General features: G+C 43.2%; 1 protein-coding gene across 1 annotated transcript in view; it reads left to right on the top strand.

Moving 5' to 3' along the window:
• The first annotated feature begins 3,155 nt into the window (after nt 1-3,155).
• Nucleotides 3,156-14,410, top strand: part of MTHFD1L (methylenetetrahydrofolate dehydrogenase (NADP+ dependent) 1 like) — a 106,171-nt gene continuing 94,916 nt past the window's right edge. Inside the window, exons 1-6 of the mRNA XM_033143991.1 lie at nt 3,156-3,391; nt 7,260-7,344; nt 8,771-8,821; nt 8,912-8,965; nt 11,145-11,269; nt 13,098-13,198. Of these exons, the coding sequence (XP_032999882.1) occupies nt 3,171-3,391; nt 7,260-7,344; nt 8,771-8,821; nt 8,912-8,965; nt 11,145-11,269; nt 13,098-13,198 (637 nt within the window). The 5' untranslated portion in view covers nt 3,156-3,170. The remainder of the gene's footprint in view (nt 3,392-7,259; nt 7,345-8,770; nt 8,822-8,911; nt 8,966-11,144; nt 11,270-13,097; nt 13,199-14,410) is intronic.

A 14,410-nucleotide genomic window follows, 5' to 3' on the forward strand; every position in this document is an offset into this window, starting at 1 on the left:
ATGAGTGTATATTCCATTCTACCAAAAATAGGTATTGAAAGCTTTGTGGTTTCTGAATTTATCTGAACTTCATGCAACAAATGCTTTTTATTTTTTGAAATACTACTTCAACAATGTTGGGATTTTATTTCTGGTTTACCACAATCTCAAAATTTCTTATGCACATTGTCCCGGTTTCATAGAAGAGCTGACTGGAATTCAACCTATGTCTAGTAAAATAGATTATGACTAATGTAAGTCTATATTAAATTAGCAAACTTCAATTTTTATTTAATAAAAATGTAAAATAATGTAAATAATAGTAAAAGAAATTAATTTGAGTGCATTAACAATGGGCACATTTAGGTTCCTTTGTAACGACAGAGGAATTTTGTTAATCTGATAAAATAGTGAGATATATGCTCAATGGAACACATAGCTTTGTAAGGAACAAACAATAATAATATGTTTGGGGTACTTTTTGCTTTGCTGGCAGAAAAGCAAACCGCTGAATTCACAAGTAGTTGAGCCCTGGAAAATGTTTTCATAAAAACAAGGGCAATACTGGTTTTCAATTCTCAAATGAGATGCCAAGCTTGTATCTAGTTCATGCTTTGTAGGGAGGTTGACTTACACTGTTGAACATCTTCAATTGCCATTTCCCCGAAAATACCAGTTAGAAAGAAAACTACTCCCAACAAAAAAAAAAAGCAAATCTAGCTTTTATAAATACTACAGTTCCTCATGCAAAACTTATGTAGCCAAAATAGTAAAAGAATGCCATTGTTAACCTGGTTTGAACTTGGTAAATTAACAGCTGGAAATACCATGCATTTTTTTCCCTGAAGACACTAATATATATTCCTTCATATTGTAACATAGGTTAAATTCACTTTGTTGCACAGCCTTCTCAAATGAGCAAATTAAATACATAAATTTTCTGCAGCCTCAGGACAATACAAATGTGAATGGAATCAAAAGCAGCTGTTTCTTGGTACACAAAAGGCGAGTTCACTTGAGGGTCTTCTTCAAGACCACCACCCACATTGTAGGTTAGTGGGTCCATTTTACTGTCTGAACTCTCCTGAGCACATTACTTCATTCATAGCAGTGGGTAGCACAAAAGTGTAATGTGAGGGCACAGTAGGGAAATAGCAGCCATTACTAAAACTGGAACAATAGAGCCAGAGAATTAAGGATGCAGCAAAGGAATCAATATGACGTGCTGCAAACTAGATAGGTCATAGCACACTCATCACATTTTTATTAGTTTAAAGATGGATTTCTCTTTTCTTTTGGAGATTCATAGCTCTCTTTTGCAACTTTTTGTAAAGAATATTTGAAAGGAGGTTTATAATTTTTAACCATGTACCATTGTTTGTAAAATACTCTGGTTTTAATGTATTTCTGTGCTATTTGTTGATAGTATCAGCATGATTCTACTGGACAGGGTTCACAATGAAGTCATTCTGGATGGATTCACACTGCGTATTTCCTAATTTCTGCAAATCATTTGTTAGCATTTTATTCTACTGGTTAGAGACAACCTCTACATTGCACTTTTTTCCATGTAATGATTTTTTTTAAAGGAATATGTAAAAATGTATGTACATGTAGAATATTCTTAAGTAAAGCTTCTTCTCATTTTGTTATGCTTAAAAGCTGAGTTTAAAGCATGCCAAACCTGAAAATATGTAAGTAATAGCTGCCGGGGGGGGAGGGGAATAAATACTATTTGCAGCAAAATTGAAAAAGAAAATGCAGTCTGTTTTGTTAATTAAATGTTTCACACTGTGCAGTGTACCAAGGGGATTCACCCCTTTGCAACTTTGGCTACTGCCTCCTTTACTTGGGTTTTATCATTTACTGAATCAGCTGGGAAGGACCGGCATTTATGAACATATTAATTTAAAATACGGATCCAAAACAAAGAGTGTGTTCTAGTATAATGTATTACGGGCCTTCATTGGCACCCTGGGCAGAGGGCCCGGATTTGTGAGCTTTCATTTGGGGGAAAAGGGTAAGTCTTTAGCCCTCCAGGAGGATGGGGGTGAAATATGAAACAAAATATACAGGTATCCTTCTAAGCAATTTCTGTGAAATGGGCCAGCTTAGTAGGTTGCTTCTGCCCATCAGTATTTTTAGTCAAGAAGTGAAGTGAGAGCTGTGATTTGTTGTTCATTTGTTCAGACACCAGGTATTAGCAATCCCTGGGGTCCTGAAGAGCTAGTGTAGAAATATCACTCTGGTTCATAGGCCAGGAGTAGCACAGGTTCTCCCAGAGTAAAAAAAATGAACATAGTATCTGTACAGAGGTAGCCCACTGTGGTTTAGGACTACAAGAAGCACGCCTGACTTAGGACCACTGGCACGGAGGCACAGACTGAGGCACCAATAAATGCTGTAGAAACATGGGCAGATGCTTTTGTGAGCTCTAGCACCAGCTTTTATTAAGAAAGAACCATTTCCCCTCCTTGCCAAAGGGCTTCTTCAAAACTCTGGGTATCCTACAGCAACCTTTCTTCCTACTAATTGGTGCCAAGTGTTGTCCTGGGACCCCTGTAACCAGTGGTGGGTGGCCACCATTTCAAATTTCATTTCCCACTATGCCCCAGAAAAGGCACAACGCTGAGGTTCTGTGGGAAAAGCCAGAGTCTGCTGCCAGCCGGGCGAGATGCTCTTCAAGTTCAAAGGAAGATTCTTCAAGCAGCAGCAGACGCTTAAGCGGTGGTTGGCAGTTTTAATTACCAAGTATTTCTCCTCGCCCCTCTCTTCCCATTTCCTTTGAAGTAAGGCCAGCTGCTTTCCGTGGGATTTATTTCCAAGTTGGTTGGCACAGGCAGTTTACATGTTCATTATAAGGCCAATGTTTCCAAGTGACGACGTTTGCTCAGGGGAAGCGAGGGCCATGGCACTTGCCCTGGGTCCGCTGGAGATGACAACCCGCTTGCTCACCACCTGAGGAGGGGAGCTTAGCGGACGAGTCGATGCCCGGAGGGGCAAGCGAGGCGCCGAGGCTCCGCTGGGCCCCGCCTTTCGCAGGCATTTCTTGGAGCCGGCCACGCTTTGCCCGTCGGGCGCCCCTCCCCGCGCCACGTCCCTCCCCAGAAGCCGACAACTCCTCCTCCCCGCCAGGGAGCCCCGGCAGCCGCAGCAGCAGCAGCTTCCCTCGCGTCCTTCCTCTCGCAGCGATGAGGCTCTCTGTCCTCCGCCGTCTGGCGTGGAGACCGGCGACACCGGCTGCAGCCAAGCACGGCGGGAAGTGGGTCGGTTGCGGGGCTCTGCCTCTGCTGCGCCCTGGAAGCGGCTGCCCAGACGCGCTCCTGCTCCCCCGGGGCATCTGCGGCACGTGGGGCCGCCTGGAGAAGCAGCGAGGGTCCGGCAGCGAAGGGCTACGGGGCTCGGCGGCCAGGTAAGCGGACGGTTCCCCCTTTTGCAGAAAGTGGGGGTGGGAAGGCAAGGAGGAGGAAAGTGCCTGGTCCCGCCGCCGGCAGCGCTTCTAGTTCGTAGCCGGCACTCGGCCCCTTGCCTCCACGTGGGGAGGAGGGCTCCGCCTCCGGGCTGGCTGTTGTATCTGATGCAATAACGCAGATGCATTGCGGAGGAGAAGGGGGGAGTGGCGTCTCCGGGAGCCAATCCGCTGCGAAGAAGAGGGAAGCACGGCTTCCTATTGGCCCCGTGAGCGCCTGCTTTCACTCTCCCGGCTTCCAGAGCTACTAACTCAAATCGGAGTTCATTTAGGTTCACACACACATAAATAGATTCTCTCTCTCTCTTCCATCGTCTCTCGAGAAAGACGGATGCCAACAGATAGATATAAAATAAAGAAATCTACATATAAATTGAAATATAATAAATCCCAAAGATGATTTACAACCCAGTGAAAAACACAATAATAAAATCAAGTTACTGGATCCTGTGAGGGCAGTTGCCGTTTTCAGAGTTGCCACATAGACAAGGCTATCCAACCTACTTCGGCTTTCTGCCATCGCTGTATGCAGCGCTGCCATCGTCCAGGGTGGCCGTTTTTTTTGTTATTGTAAAAAAAAACTTTTACTTTAAGGCTCCTTTAACAGGTAGCAGTTAATCGCTTGGAAGTTTATCTCCATAATTTGTTCTCTGTGGCAGAAAAAGCTTTTGCTAAATGTATATTAGGGGCACTGAAAAGTTGGCAGTCCTTGAAATTCAGCCTTTTGTGGAACTTGTACAGTATAAATGTAAGCATGTTTACTTAGAAGTCAGCCAAACTCGGCTCATTGAAATTTGCTTCCATGTAATCAAATTAAGACTGGTGGTGTTAAAGGAATAGTGCCTCTCTTGAGTGTGCACTCTGGAATAGCTCTGCAGGGCAGAATCTTCTCAGTTTGCTATGCTAAGGCTGCAGTCCTGTGGTGACTTAACTAGGGAGTAAGTTTCACTGAATGCAGTGGGACTTTTGAGTAGACAAATACAGGTTTGCACAGGAACACGCTTCTGGTATATGTGCGGAAATAACCCCCTCTCGAGATACTAGCTCCTTGGGATCAAGGTCTCCCAAGGCAGCATCAATTTGACACCTTGGTTTCACAAAGCATGACCTCTGGCTTTATGTTAATAGATGTAGGGTTGCCAGATGCAGAAGGGGAAAGGGCTCTTACACTTTTAACAGTTGTGTAGATTATGCAGTTTCAGCAGGTGTACAAACTCCTACATCCACACGAATACTAAAGCTGGCCTTTTTGTGCATCAGGCCACCCTTCATCTATAATGTATTGTTATGAATTTGTGGGTGTCAGAGTTTGTGGGTGCAAGACACCCGTAATTCCTGGATTTGGTAAATGTTGAAGTTTAATCAATGCTTGGCTGAACTTAGCAGTGTCAAAATACAGGCCAACCTGATAATGGCTGCTAAGTATGAGTTGTTAACAGAGTACACAGACAGAGAGATAAGCCATCAGCAAAGCGAAGACTATGTGCCAGCCGCAAATGGGTGGAGCCCTGTCCGGGGAGTTAGCAGAAGAGAATGCCAGAATTTTTAGGAGGGAGTTTAAGGATTTCAGTTTGGGATGATGTAAGCGGGAGGGGAAAATATGTCAGACTGTTAAATGTGGCAAGCAGGGTCAGAACACAAAGTTTGAATCGGAGGCTGGAGCAATGGGAGAAATGGAGCTGATTTGAAGTTTAATGCTTTAAACCCCTCCATCCTAGGTTCAAGTTGTATATGTGTGTAAAGGGAAAGGGACCCCTGACTGTTAAGTCCAGTCACGGACGACTCTCGGGTTGCGGCGCTCATCTTGGTTTACTGGCCAAGGGAGCCGGCGTTTGTCCGCAGGCAGCTTCTGGGTCATGTGGCCAGCATGACTAAGCTGCTTCTGGTGAACCAGAGCAGCAAACGGAAATGCCATTTACCTTCCCACCGGAGCGGTACCTATTTATCTACTTGCACTTTGACATGCTTTCAAACTGCTGGGTGGGCAGGAGCTGGGACCGAGCAACGGGAGCTCACCCCGTTGCGGGAATTCGAACTGCTGACCTTCTGACTGGCAAGCCCTAGGCTCTGTTTTAGACCACAGCACCACCTGCATCCCAAAAGTAAAGGTAAAAGGATCCCTGACAGTTAAGTCCAGTCGTGAACAACTACTGGCCGAGGGAGCCGGAGTTTGTCTGCAGACAGTTTTTCTGGGTCATGTGTCCAGCATGACTAAGCCGCTTCTGGCGAAACCAGAGCAACGCATGGAAACACCGTTTACCTTCCCGCCGGAGCGGTACCTATTTATCTACTTGCACTTTGACGGACCAAGCAATGGGAGCTCATCCCATCGCGGCGATTTGAACTGCCGACCTTCTGATCAGCAAGCCCTAGGTTCAGTGGTTTAGACCACAGCGCCACCTGTGTCCCAATATGTGTGTAAATAAGTAATATATCATAAAAACACCACGGTCTCTGGTGTGCGTCATTGCCAAAAGAAACACAGACCATGGGGGAGCCCCTGGAGCTCTTGGACTGTCACACCGCTCTGAGATTGGGGAAATATGTAACGGTATTATGTGTATATGTGTATTAGGAGCATGGCCATGGGTCAATGGTAGAGCATCTGCTTTGCATGCAGAAGGTCCCATATTCACTCTCCAGCATCCCCAGCTATGGCTGGGAGAAAACCCTGCTTAAAATCCAAGAGAGCTGCTGCCGGTCAGTATAGACTGTATTGAGCAAGTTGGACCAGTGGTTTGATTGGGTATAAGGCAGCTTTCTGTGTTCCTATGAAGGGGCACTTTTACACATGTGTGTCTCATTCATAAATAACATAGCTCGGGGGTATTTTGTACCGGGAAATCAGTCATTGAAGACCACATATACAGATATATATTGTATACTAGTGAACCTTGGTATAGAACTAATTACAGGCCAAAACTACAGTGGAACCTTGGGTTACGTACCATCCTCCTTACGAACGCTTCAGGTAACGAGCTCCGCTAACCCAGAGGTAGATGGTCCTGGTAGCAAACATTGCCCTGGGATGTGAGCAGAAGTTGCATGCCGGCAGTGCGCCAGCCCCATTAGCAAAAGCGCACCTCAGGTTATGAACAGTTTTGGGTTAAGAACAGACCTCCGGAACGAATTAAGTTCATAACCAGAGATAAGACTGTAGTGGTCATACTGCTTGTCTTTGTAAGCTGCCCTGGGGGCCTTTTTGGCTAAACAGGTAAAAATGTTTTAAATAAATGTTTACTTACAATGTCAAAACAAAATAAAATAAAAAATTCCTTCCAGTAGCACCATAGAGACCAACTAGGTTTGTTCTTGGTATGAGCTTTCGTGTGCATGCACACTTCTTCAGATACCTGAAGAAGTATCTGAAGAAGTGTGCATGCACACGAAAACTCATACCAAGAACAAACTTAGTTGGTCTCTAAGGTGCTACTGGAAGGAAATTTTTATTTTATTTTGTTTTGACTATGGCAGACCAACACGGCTACCTACCTGTAACTGGTACTTACAATGTGAATAACACTCAGAAAACAAAGACTTTCTGTGTAAATCTGGTGTATCTTCAGTGGGACTTACATGGGGGTAAGCGTGCTTAGGATTGTAGCCTTTATATCTTAATTGTTGCTGTAGGATTGGATGATATTTTTGGTATTTTGAAGTTGTTAGATATTGCATATTGGTTCACGATATGCTGAAAATGAGCAATTGTCTTTGTGGGTAATCCACAAAGGTAATCATGTGCTAGCTGGTGAGATCATGGAAATAAAGTTATATTATATACTAATACAGATCATATTTTTATTTTTAAAAGTGAAATCATTCAGAGTTCAAGGAAAGCCCTGAATTTACTGCAGAGACAGCATCCTTCATTTAAGCCTGCACTCGCTGTTGTACAGGTAAAACCCTATAGATGATGATTTCAGAATTGAACCAACAAATCAGTACTTTATGAAAACAGATCTAGATCTGTGAATGGCAATTTATCTTGCAAACCATAACATCTTAACTACAGAGCTACTTTAAACTAGCTAAATGCATTATTGGGTATATTTGATAATGTGAGGAACCTTTGGCCTCCAGATGTTGCTAAACCACAAGCCCCATCATCCCGAACATGGCCAGTAGTAGAAGCTGTTGAAACCATATTTCTGCTGGACTTAACTTTTTCGATTTCTCAATCTTTAATGTTAGTTCCCCTAAATAAAAAACTTATTGTATGATCTTCCTGCTACAGCTTCTGAAAATCTTGGTCACATCCACACCATACTTTAGCTCAGTTGGTTAGAGAGTGGTGCTGATAATGCCAAGGTCGTGGGTTTGATCCCCATATGGGCCAGCTGCATATTCCTGCATTGCAGGGAGTTAGACTAGATGATCCTCAGAGTCCCTTCTAACTCTGCAATTCTATGAAAGCACTCTTACACTACTTCAGTTATCATGGCTTCCCTGATCTTGGGAACTGTAATTTGTTAAGGGTGGTGTGAGTTCTGAGGACAGGGATGCTCTCCAGCATGCTGAGCTGAAGCTTGAGCAGGGAAATTGGTACAAGTGGATGTCTTCTTCTGGGGCTATGCTGGGTATCAACTCACCTGCTCCCAAGTAAGAGGATTGTTCAATATCTAACCTTCGGGAGATATTACCTTTACTACTCTCAAATATTCATACTTTGCCCTTCCTCAAAGGAGCTCACAGCAGAATATGTGGCCTATCTCATTTTTATTTTTCCAACAACCTGATATGAGATAAATTGGGCTGAGGATGCAAGAGTAGTCCAAATTAAAACATTGATTTCTTACTCAAAGCTGGATTTGATAACTAAATAACTCTTCTGTACAAAGCAACCCACCGATGTGACTTCTTGCAGTAAGGCTACTGGCATCCTGAAAACATACCAAACACTATAATCTTCTGTACTGCTTCCCAGTACTCTAGTTTTCTGGGGAGTGCTCTGGGAAGCCAAGCTAGTATGTTTCCATTTGTATCTTGTCAGGGATTGCTTCACTTCTATATAACCACAAGAATGTGCAAGCATCAGGGATAGGTTTTTTTTAACAACTGGGAATAGAGCTTGCAAAGAAAAGCTACTCAGTGCCAAGAATTTGCTCAAAGGTGCTTGATTGTGCAACATACTCCTGGTAATATTAAGAAACTCACCGTTTCCATTCAGTTCAGTAAATCATATTTTTTACCCAGTTGCAAATTTCTGGTCAAGTATTGATTGCAATTTTTTCTTTAGTTACAAATCGTTTACAGCCTCGTTTTCATCGACACCGTTCCTAACTTGTTACAGTTCTCTTTTTTCTTTTCTTTAATCCCTTCAAGGTTGGCGATGATGATCTGGGGCAAGAAATTATCAAAAACATTGCTGAAGAGGTGAGAGTATGGAAATAATTGTTTCTTCCAAATTAAACAGAGAAATTATTGGGCTTTATAGCAAATATTTTTTCCCATTTTTCTTCGCAGATTGGCCTGAATGTTGTTCATATTTGTCTCCCTCGCAACTATACTGAACATGAGGTAATAATTCATGAATTTACCGGTAGGGCTTCTGCCGATGCAGTAGTGCTGAATGGCTAATTGATTGAATTCAGAAAAAAGCTCATAGAAAAGTGTTGTTGGCTTTCCTACTGCTCCTTTCCCCCAGAAGCTTCCAAAGGCTTTACCTGAAGTTTGGGGGTCCTCCTGGATGAGCTGGGCTGGGCTGTGGTGTGGGAAGGCTTGCTGAAAATTTATGTAGAGCACCTTCCATGAGAGGATCTTTCATTTTCCTCTTATTCCCTCTGCATCATAGCCCATCCCATTCAGGAGGCTTAACAGCAGCAGCAGCAGCAGCAGCAACAACAACAGTTTATATGTACCCCACCCAACAACAACAACAATTTATATGTACCCCACCTATCTGACTGGGTTGGCCGAGCCACTTTGGGTGGCTTCCAACATATACCAAAAAATACCAAAACATTAAACCTTAAAAAGCTTCCCTATGCAGGTCTGCCTTCAGGTGTCTTTTAAAGGTTATATAGTTACTCATCTGCTTCCTGGGGGGGCTGCTAGGAGAAGGAGGGGCCGCAAACTTCTTCTGCCCACCTCCTTCCAGAGGTGCTTTTCGAAATACGAGCAAAAAATATTTATATGTGTGTTTCCCCTCCCAACACTGTCTACGGTACATACCTGTAAACTGCCTAATAGTATGATCCAAAGCACATATACTTGCAAATATCATCGAAGTGTCCTGCCTGAGTCATGCACCTGAGAAATGAGTCCACAAGTTCAGTAGGGTTTACTTCAGTGTAAGTGTGCAGAGGACTACATCCTTGTGAGTAAGTACGCTTAGTTTTGCAACTGAATACCCATAAGAACAGCCCAGCATTTGGGAAGCCTAGAAACAGGACATGAGCACACTCTTATTCCTAAGGAATGTTTACTCAGAGGTAACCCCAGTTACCTAGGATCAAGACCCATTGTATTCAGTAGAACGTACTTCTGAGTAGGCATGAGTTGGAGCCCCATGGATTGCATCTTTAGTCCCGTTGAAGTAGTTAAGTATAGCATGACTCTTTCTAAAAATAACAAAGGAATTCAAAGTTGAGATTGATAGTCTTCAGTCCTTAGCTCGCCCCTGTTAATAATATATTATGTATTGCATTTGCCTACAGATTTACATTATCTCTGCAAACTTGAGCTGTGTACTGTTGAGGGCTGCCTGCTGTTTGATTGCAGGTTTCTCACCCAGCCGTTATTTCAATAAGAAATCTGCTATGTTTAGTTACAGTGTGTTATATTGCATTGTAAGACCATTACCAATAGAATATTAATACTGTAAGGATGAGCTTTCAATCTGCAGTTATTTATTCCTACCTAAGTAGCTGTCATAACTTACGATATCAACAGATCTTCTAACAATGGAGAGGAATGTAAAACTTCTACAAAGTTCTTTGGGGCTATCTTGCCACAGTGTCTCATGCCCTGAGAAAGGAGAGAGATTGTGCTGGTGGGGGTATGAGGGAGAGAAGCAGAAGCAGCTAGTGGTGGTTGCAGGAGCTACAAAGAAGGTGGAAGGAGAGGAGGCAGAGTGGGTGGAGGGGAGGTTGCCACCCCTGCCAATCCTACAACCTTATCTTGACGTTAGTGTTAGAAACCTATTTCCCCTTCCTAGAGCTATTCCTAGAGCTGCTTTCATGAGGCACACTGTTCCCACTGACCATGGGGCAAGCGTCTTCTCCATGTATTGTTCTTAAGTGCAGAATATTCCACAGAAGAAATAGAAGACATTCGCCTATGTGGTAGAAATAATCCAGCTCTGTTAAAATTGTTTGCCCATATTTTGGAAGCATTATACATTCAGCATTCTTCCTTGCCATGATGTTCTGCCTTGCCATCTTCAGCCTATTGTGGTATCTTTAGACTAATACAGTACTGACTCACAACTGTACTGTGTGATGAAGCAGTTAGTATACATTTCATTGCTCTGAATGATAACCAGAGAAGTGCTCAAAGCTGGACTTTTACAGCAACACATGGTCATAATAGTGAGTGTACTTTTGCTATATTCTTTCAGTTTCTGCAAGCGAAACATCATGTCTGATTCCATTTATCAATGATCCAATTTTCATTATATATTAAAATTCTAATATTTGATAATGTCCTTCAAGCTGATCATATTTAAATCCTGATTTCTTAACCTATTATTTTCTAGGTTATAGATGAAATTGTAAAGCTCAATGAGAATCCTAAAATTCACGGTCTTCTCCTTCGCCTCAGTAAAGAGTCATACACAAGCAAAATACTGAATGCTGTGAAACCAGAGAAAGATGTGAATGGGCAAGTTAAATGCTATTCAGTCTCCAGAAAATGTGGATTCATATGGGCTTGGATCCAGATGTTGCTGCCACCAGTGAAAGGGAGGGTTCCCCATTCCCCCTGCAGTCACAAATATTTACTAACTTTGCTTACTTCATTTCGTTTTTAATACATTTGTAATAATCTGTATCAAAATGACAAATGACTGAATGCGTGGATTAAAGTGCATATTTGCATGTCAGTGTATGTCATGGTTAATAGTTTGCTGTGAATGCAGAGATTGCTCCTGTTCTAGCAAGTGGGAGCAACAAATCACGATCTTTGGCTTAGTATTACATCCAAACTGGAGATTGTGATTTGTTTTGCACCAAACTATGTTCTGAAGCCGAAGTTAGTTCTTGGCTTGACCATTATGGTTTGTGAAATAAACCATGATGGCTCAGTCCAAATGTAGTGCTAAGCAGTGGCATTGCAACGGGGGGCGGTGCTCCCCGGGTGCCATGTCGGGGGGGGGTTGATAAGAAGGCACCCGGGGGGGGCTCGTGGCGGTGCGAGCAGCCATCGCGCCGCCACAGCCGCATGTGGTGGATCCTCCGTTCATGGCTGCAGCTGTGAGTAGAGGATCCCGGCGATGGCAGCAAACCGCTATGTACAGTGCATGTGCGGCATCACACACGTGCTGTATGTAGCGACACCGCACATGCGCTGTACATACCGGTAGCAGTTTGCCACTGGTGCTGCTCGAGCACCGTTCAGACGGTGGTTGGATCCCTCCGTCCCTTCGTTCGCAGCTGCAGCCACAAGCAGAGTATCCCGACACTGTCCGTAGGGCACTGGAGCGGCGGTACCGGCAAACCGCTATGTACGGCGCATGTGCGCCATATATAGCGATGCCACACATGCGCCGTGCATAGCGGTTTGCCGCCCCGGGTGCCACGACGCCTTCGTTCGCCCCGGTGCTAAGCCAAGGATTATGGTTTGCTATGCCTGCTCATTAGCAAGGGGGAGCAAAGTGGGCATAATCTCTGAATTCATGGTGGACTGTTTATCACTGGGTTACTGTGACATATGAATGCAGTCAATGAGTATATTTTTCTTAATGTACGAACCAAACCTACATGTTTCCTAGGCCACACCCAGCCCTCTCTGAGGTGCCACCCACCCACCTAGTTTGCAACAGCTGTAAATGCATGCCTTCAAGCATCAACGCAGCTGACTGTTCTCTTAAAACAAAAGAAAGTGGGTTTTAATTTAATCCTCATCCTAGCCAAGGCATAATTCCCAGTTCCTAATTTTGAAAATAATTTGACAGCAAAATATATACGGCATCCATTAATTTGGTTTGATACATAAAGGATTTAATTTAAGTATTTTCCAGTTTGGCCTGACAAATTGTGAACTACTTTCTTGTTTTTACCCTTCATGGAGTCTAATTGCCTGAGCTATTATTCAAAGCTATTATTCATTTCATTTACAGGAGAACTGACCTGAGTATAAGCAGATATTTAATTTGTAACAGATGAGGAAGTGAGAATTTTATTAACTATTGAGAGGCAAGGGGACAAAGTTTCTCTGGAAGTAATGTTCTGTTTCAAACCAAATTGGTAATGGCAATTCCAAAATATAGTGGAAGCATTTATGCACATTCAGTGGATGCAGCTACAATGCTGCAGAGAGAAAATGGGTTAACAAAGCTATAGTTTTTCATGAGCATGTAGTCTAGCTTACACCACCCCAATATAGGTTGTGTGTGCTAATAAATGAGCATTTATTTCTATATTTTTACATACACATGCTGCACATGCTGTCTCTCACATACTCTCCCCCCCCCCTATATTTTTAATTGCAGAGTAACAGATTTTAACTTGGCAAGGTTGGTGCATGGAGACATGCATGGATGTGTGATTCCCCCCACTGCTAGTGCTGTGGTCAAGCTTCTGGAAAAACTAGGTACAAGTAATTGTTTGTTATTTATTATATTTGGCAACAATGCTTATTATATTCACATGCAGTGACTAATCCGGCCAGGTCAGATAATGGTTTCTCCCTCGAAAAACAGTGATTGTATCATGCAAGGCCATCATAAAGAAAAACCATGAAATGTGTAATTAGTCATAGAATTCAGGTTCTTAATAATATCTACTTCAGTTGTGGTATTTTAAAGCAGGTTTTGGGGGCCTTGTGATTGTGAAAATATCCTCACAAGTGTGTGAGCAACACCTGGTGAAATCGCAGAAGTAGGACAAGTTGCAGCAAAAGATTTATAGTGGTCAGCTACTGAGGTGACTGAGATTTCTATGGGTTGCAGTTACTGAAGTGACATTTGCTGTTGTGGTAACACCACAGTGGGCATTTACTCACATTTTAAAATTTATTTATTTTTTACTTTCTGAATATGGTATGTTAATAACTCATAATGCATATGCTTATGATAGAAGGCAGAAAGAGGAACTAGATTTCCTAAAGCCCATCCCCCCCACCCCGCAGTTGCAAATGTGAAGGAAAGTATTATGTTTTGTCACTGGGATTATGGAATGTTAAAGGAAAGAGTTGATGGAATGACCTCAGATGTCAATTTATGCTGAAGAACTGTGCGAGAGGGAACCAGGAAAAAGGGGCGAGGCCGCGGGCTGCTTAAATGGAGCCAGCCACACCCCCGGTCGACCGGATTGGTCGGCCTAAGAGTGACATGGCCAGGGACTCCCTATGACGCAGGGACTAGCTATGCCCTCCGCGCATGGGGCGAGCTTGCGACCAGCCCACAACTTCGTTTCCCGGGAAGGAAAATGGCTTTGTCAGCAGGGGAATGTCAGATGCATTTGAATCTGTGTGGTTCTGGATCTAATTAAAACTGGATAGATTAGCAACATATGCAAGCTTATTTAATTCAGCAAGATGTCATCAATGTCTCTGCTACTCGAGCCAAGACTGTCATTCCTTTTATGAATACATGAAACTTTCTTCTGCCCATTAATCTGTCAGAGTTGATAAAATATCTTTCTGTCCTGCTTACATGATGGTCTTGGTCATCAGAAAAGTTTCTGGAGCATATGCTGTCCTATTCAGGGTTTTCAAATTGTAACATTTTCCATATGAGAGATTGTTGCAGGGTAGGAGGAAGCGGGCAAGCTTCTGTATTAATGTCTGTAGTTCACTTGTTTC

The sequence above is a fragment of the Lacerta agilis genome, chromosome 3 (genome assembly GCF_009819535.1).
Source record: "Lacerta agilis isolate rLacAgi1 chromosome 3, rLacAgi1.pri, whole genome shotgun sequence".
Classification (NCBI taxonomy): domain Eukaryota; kingdom Metazoa; phylum Chordata; class Lepidosauria; order Squamata; family Lacertidae; genus Lacerta; species Lacerta agilis.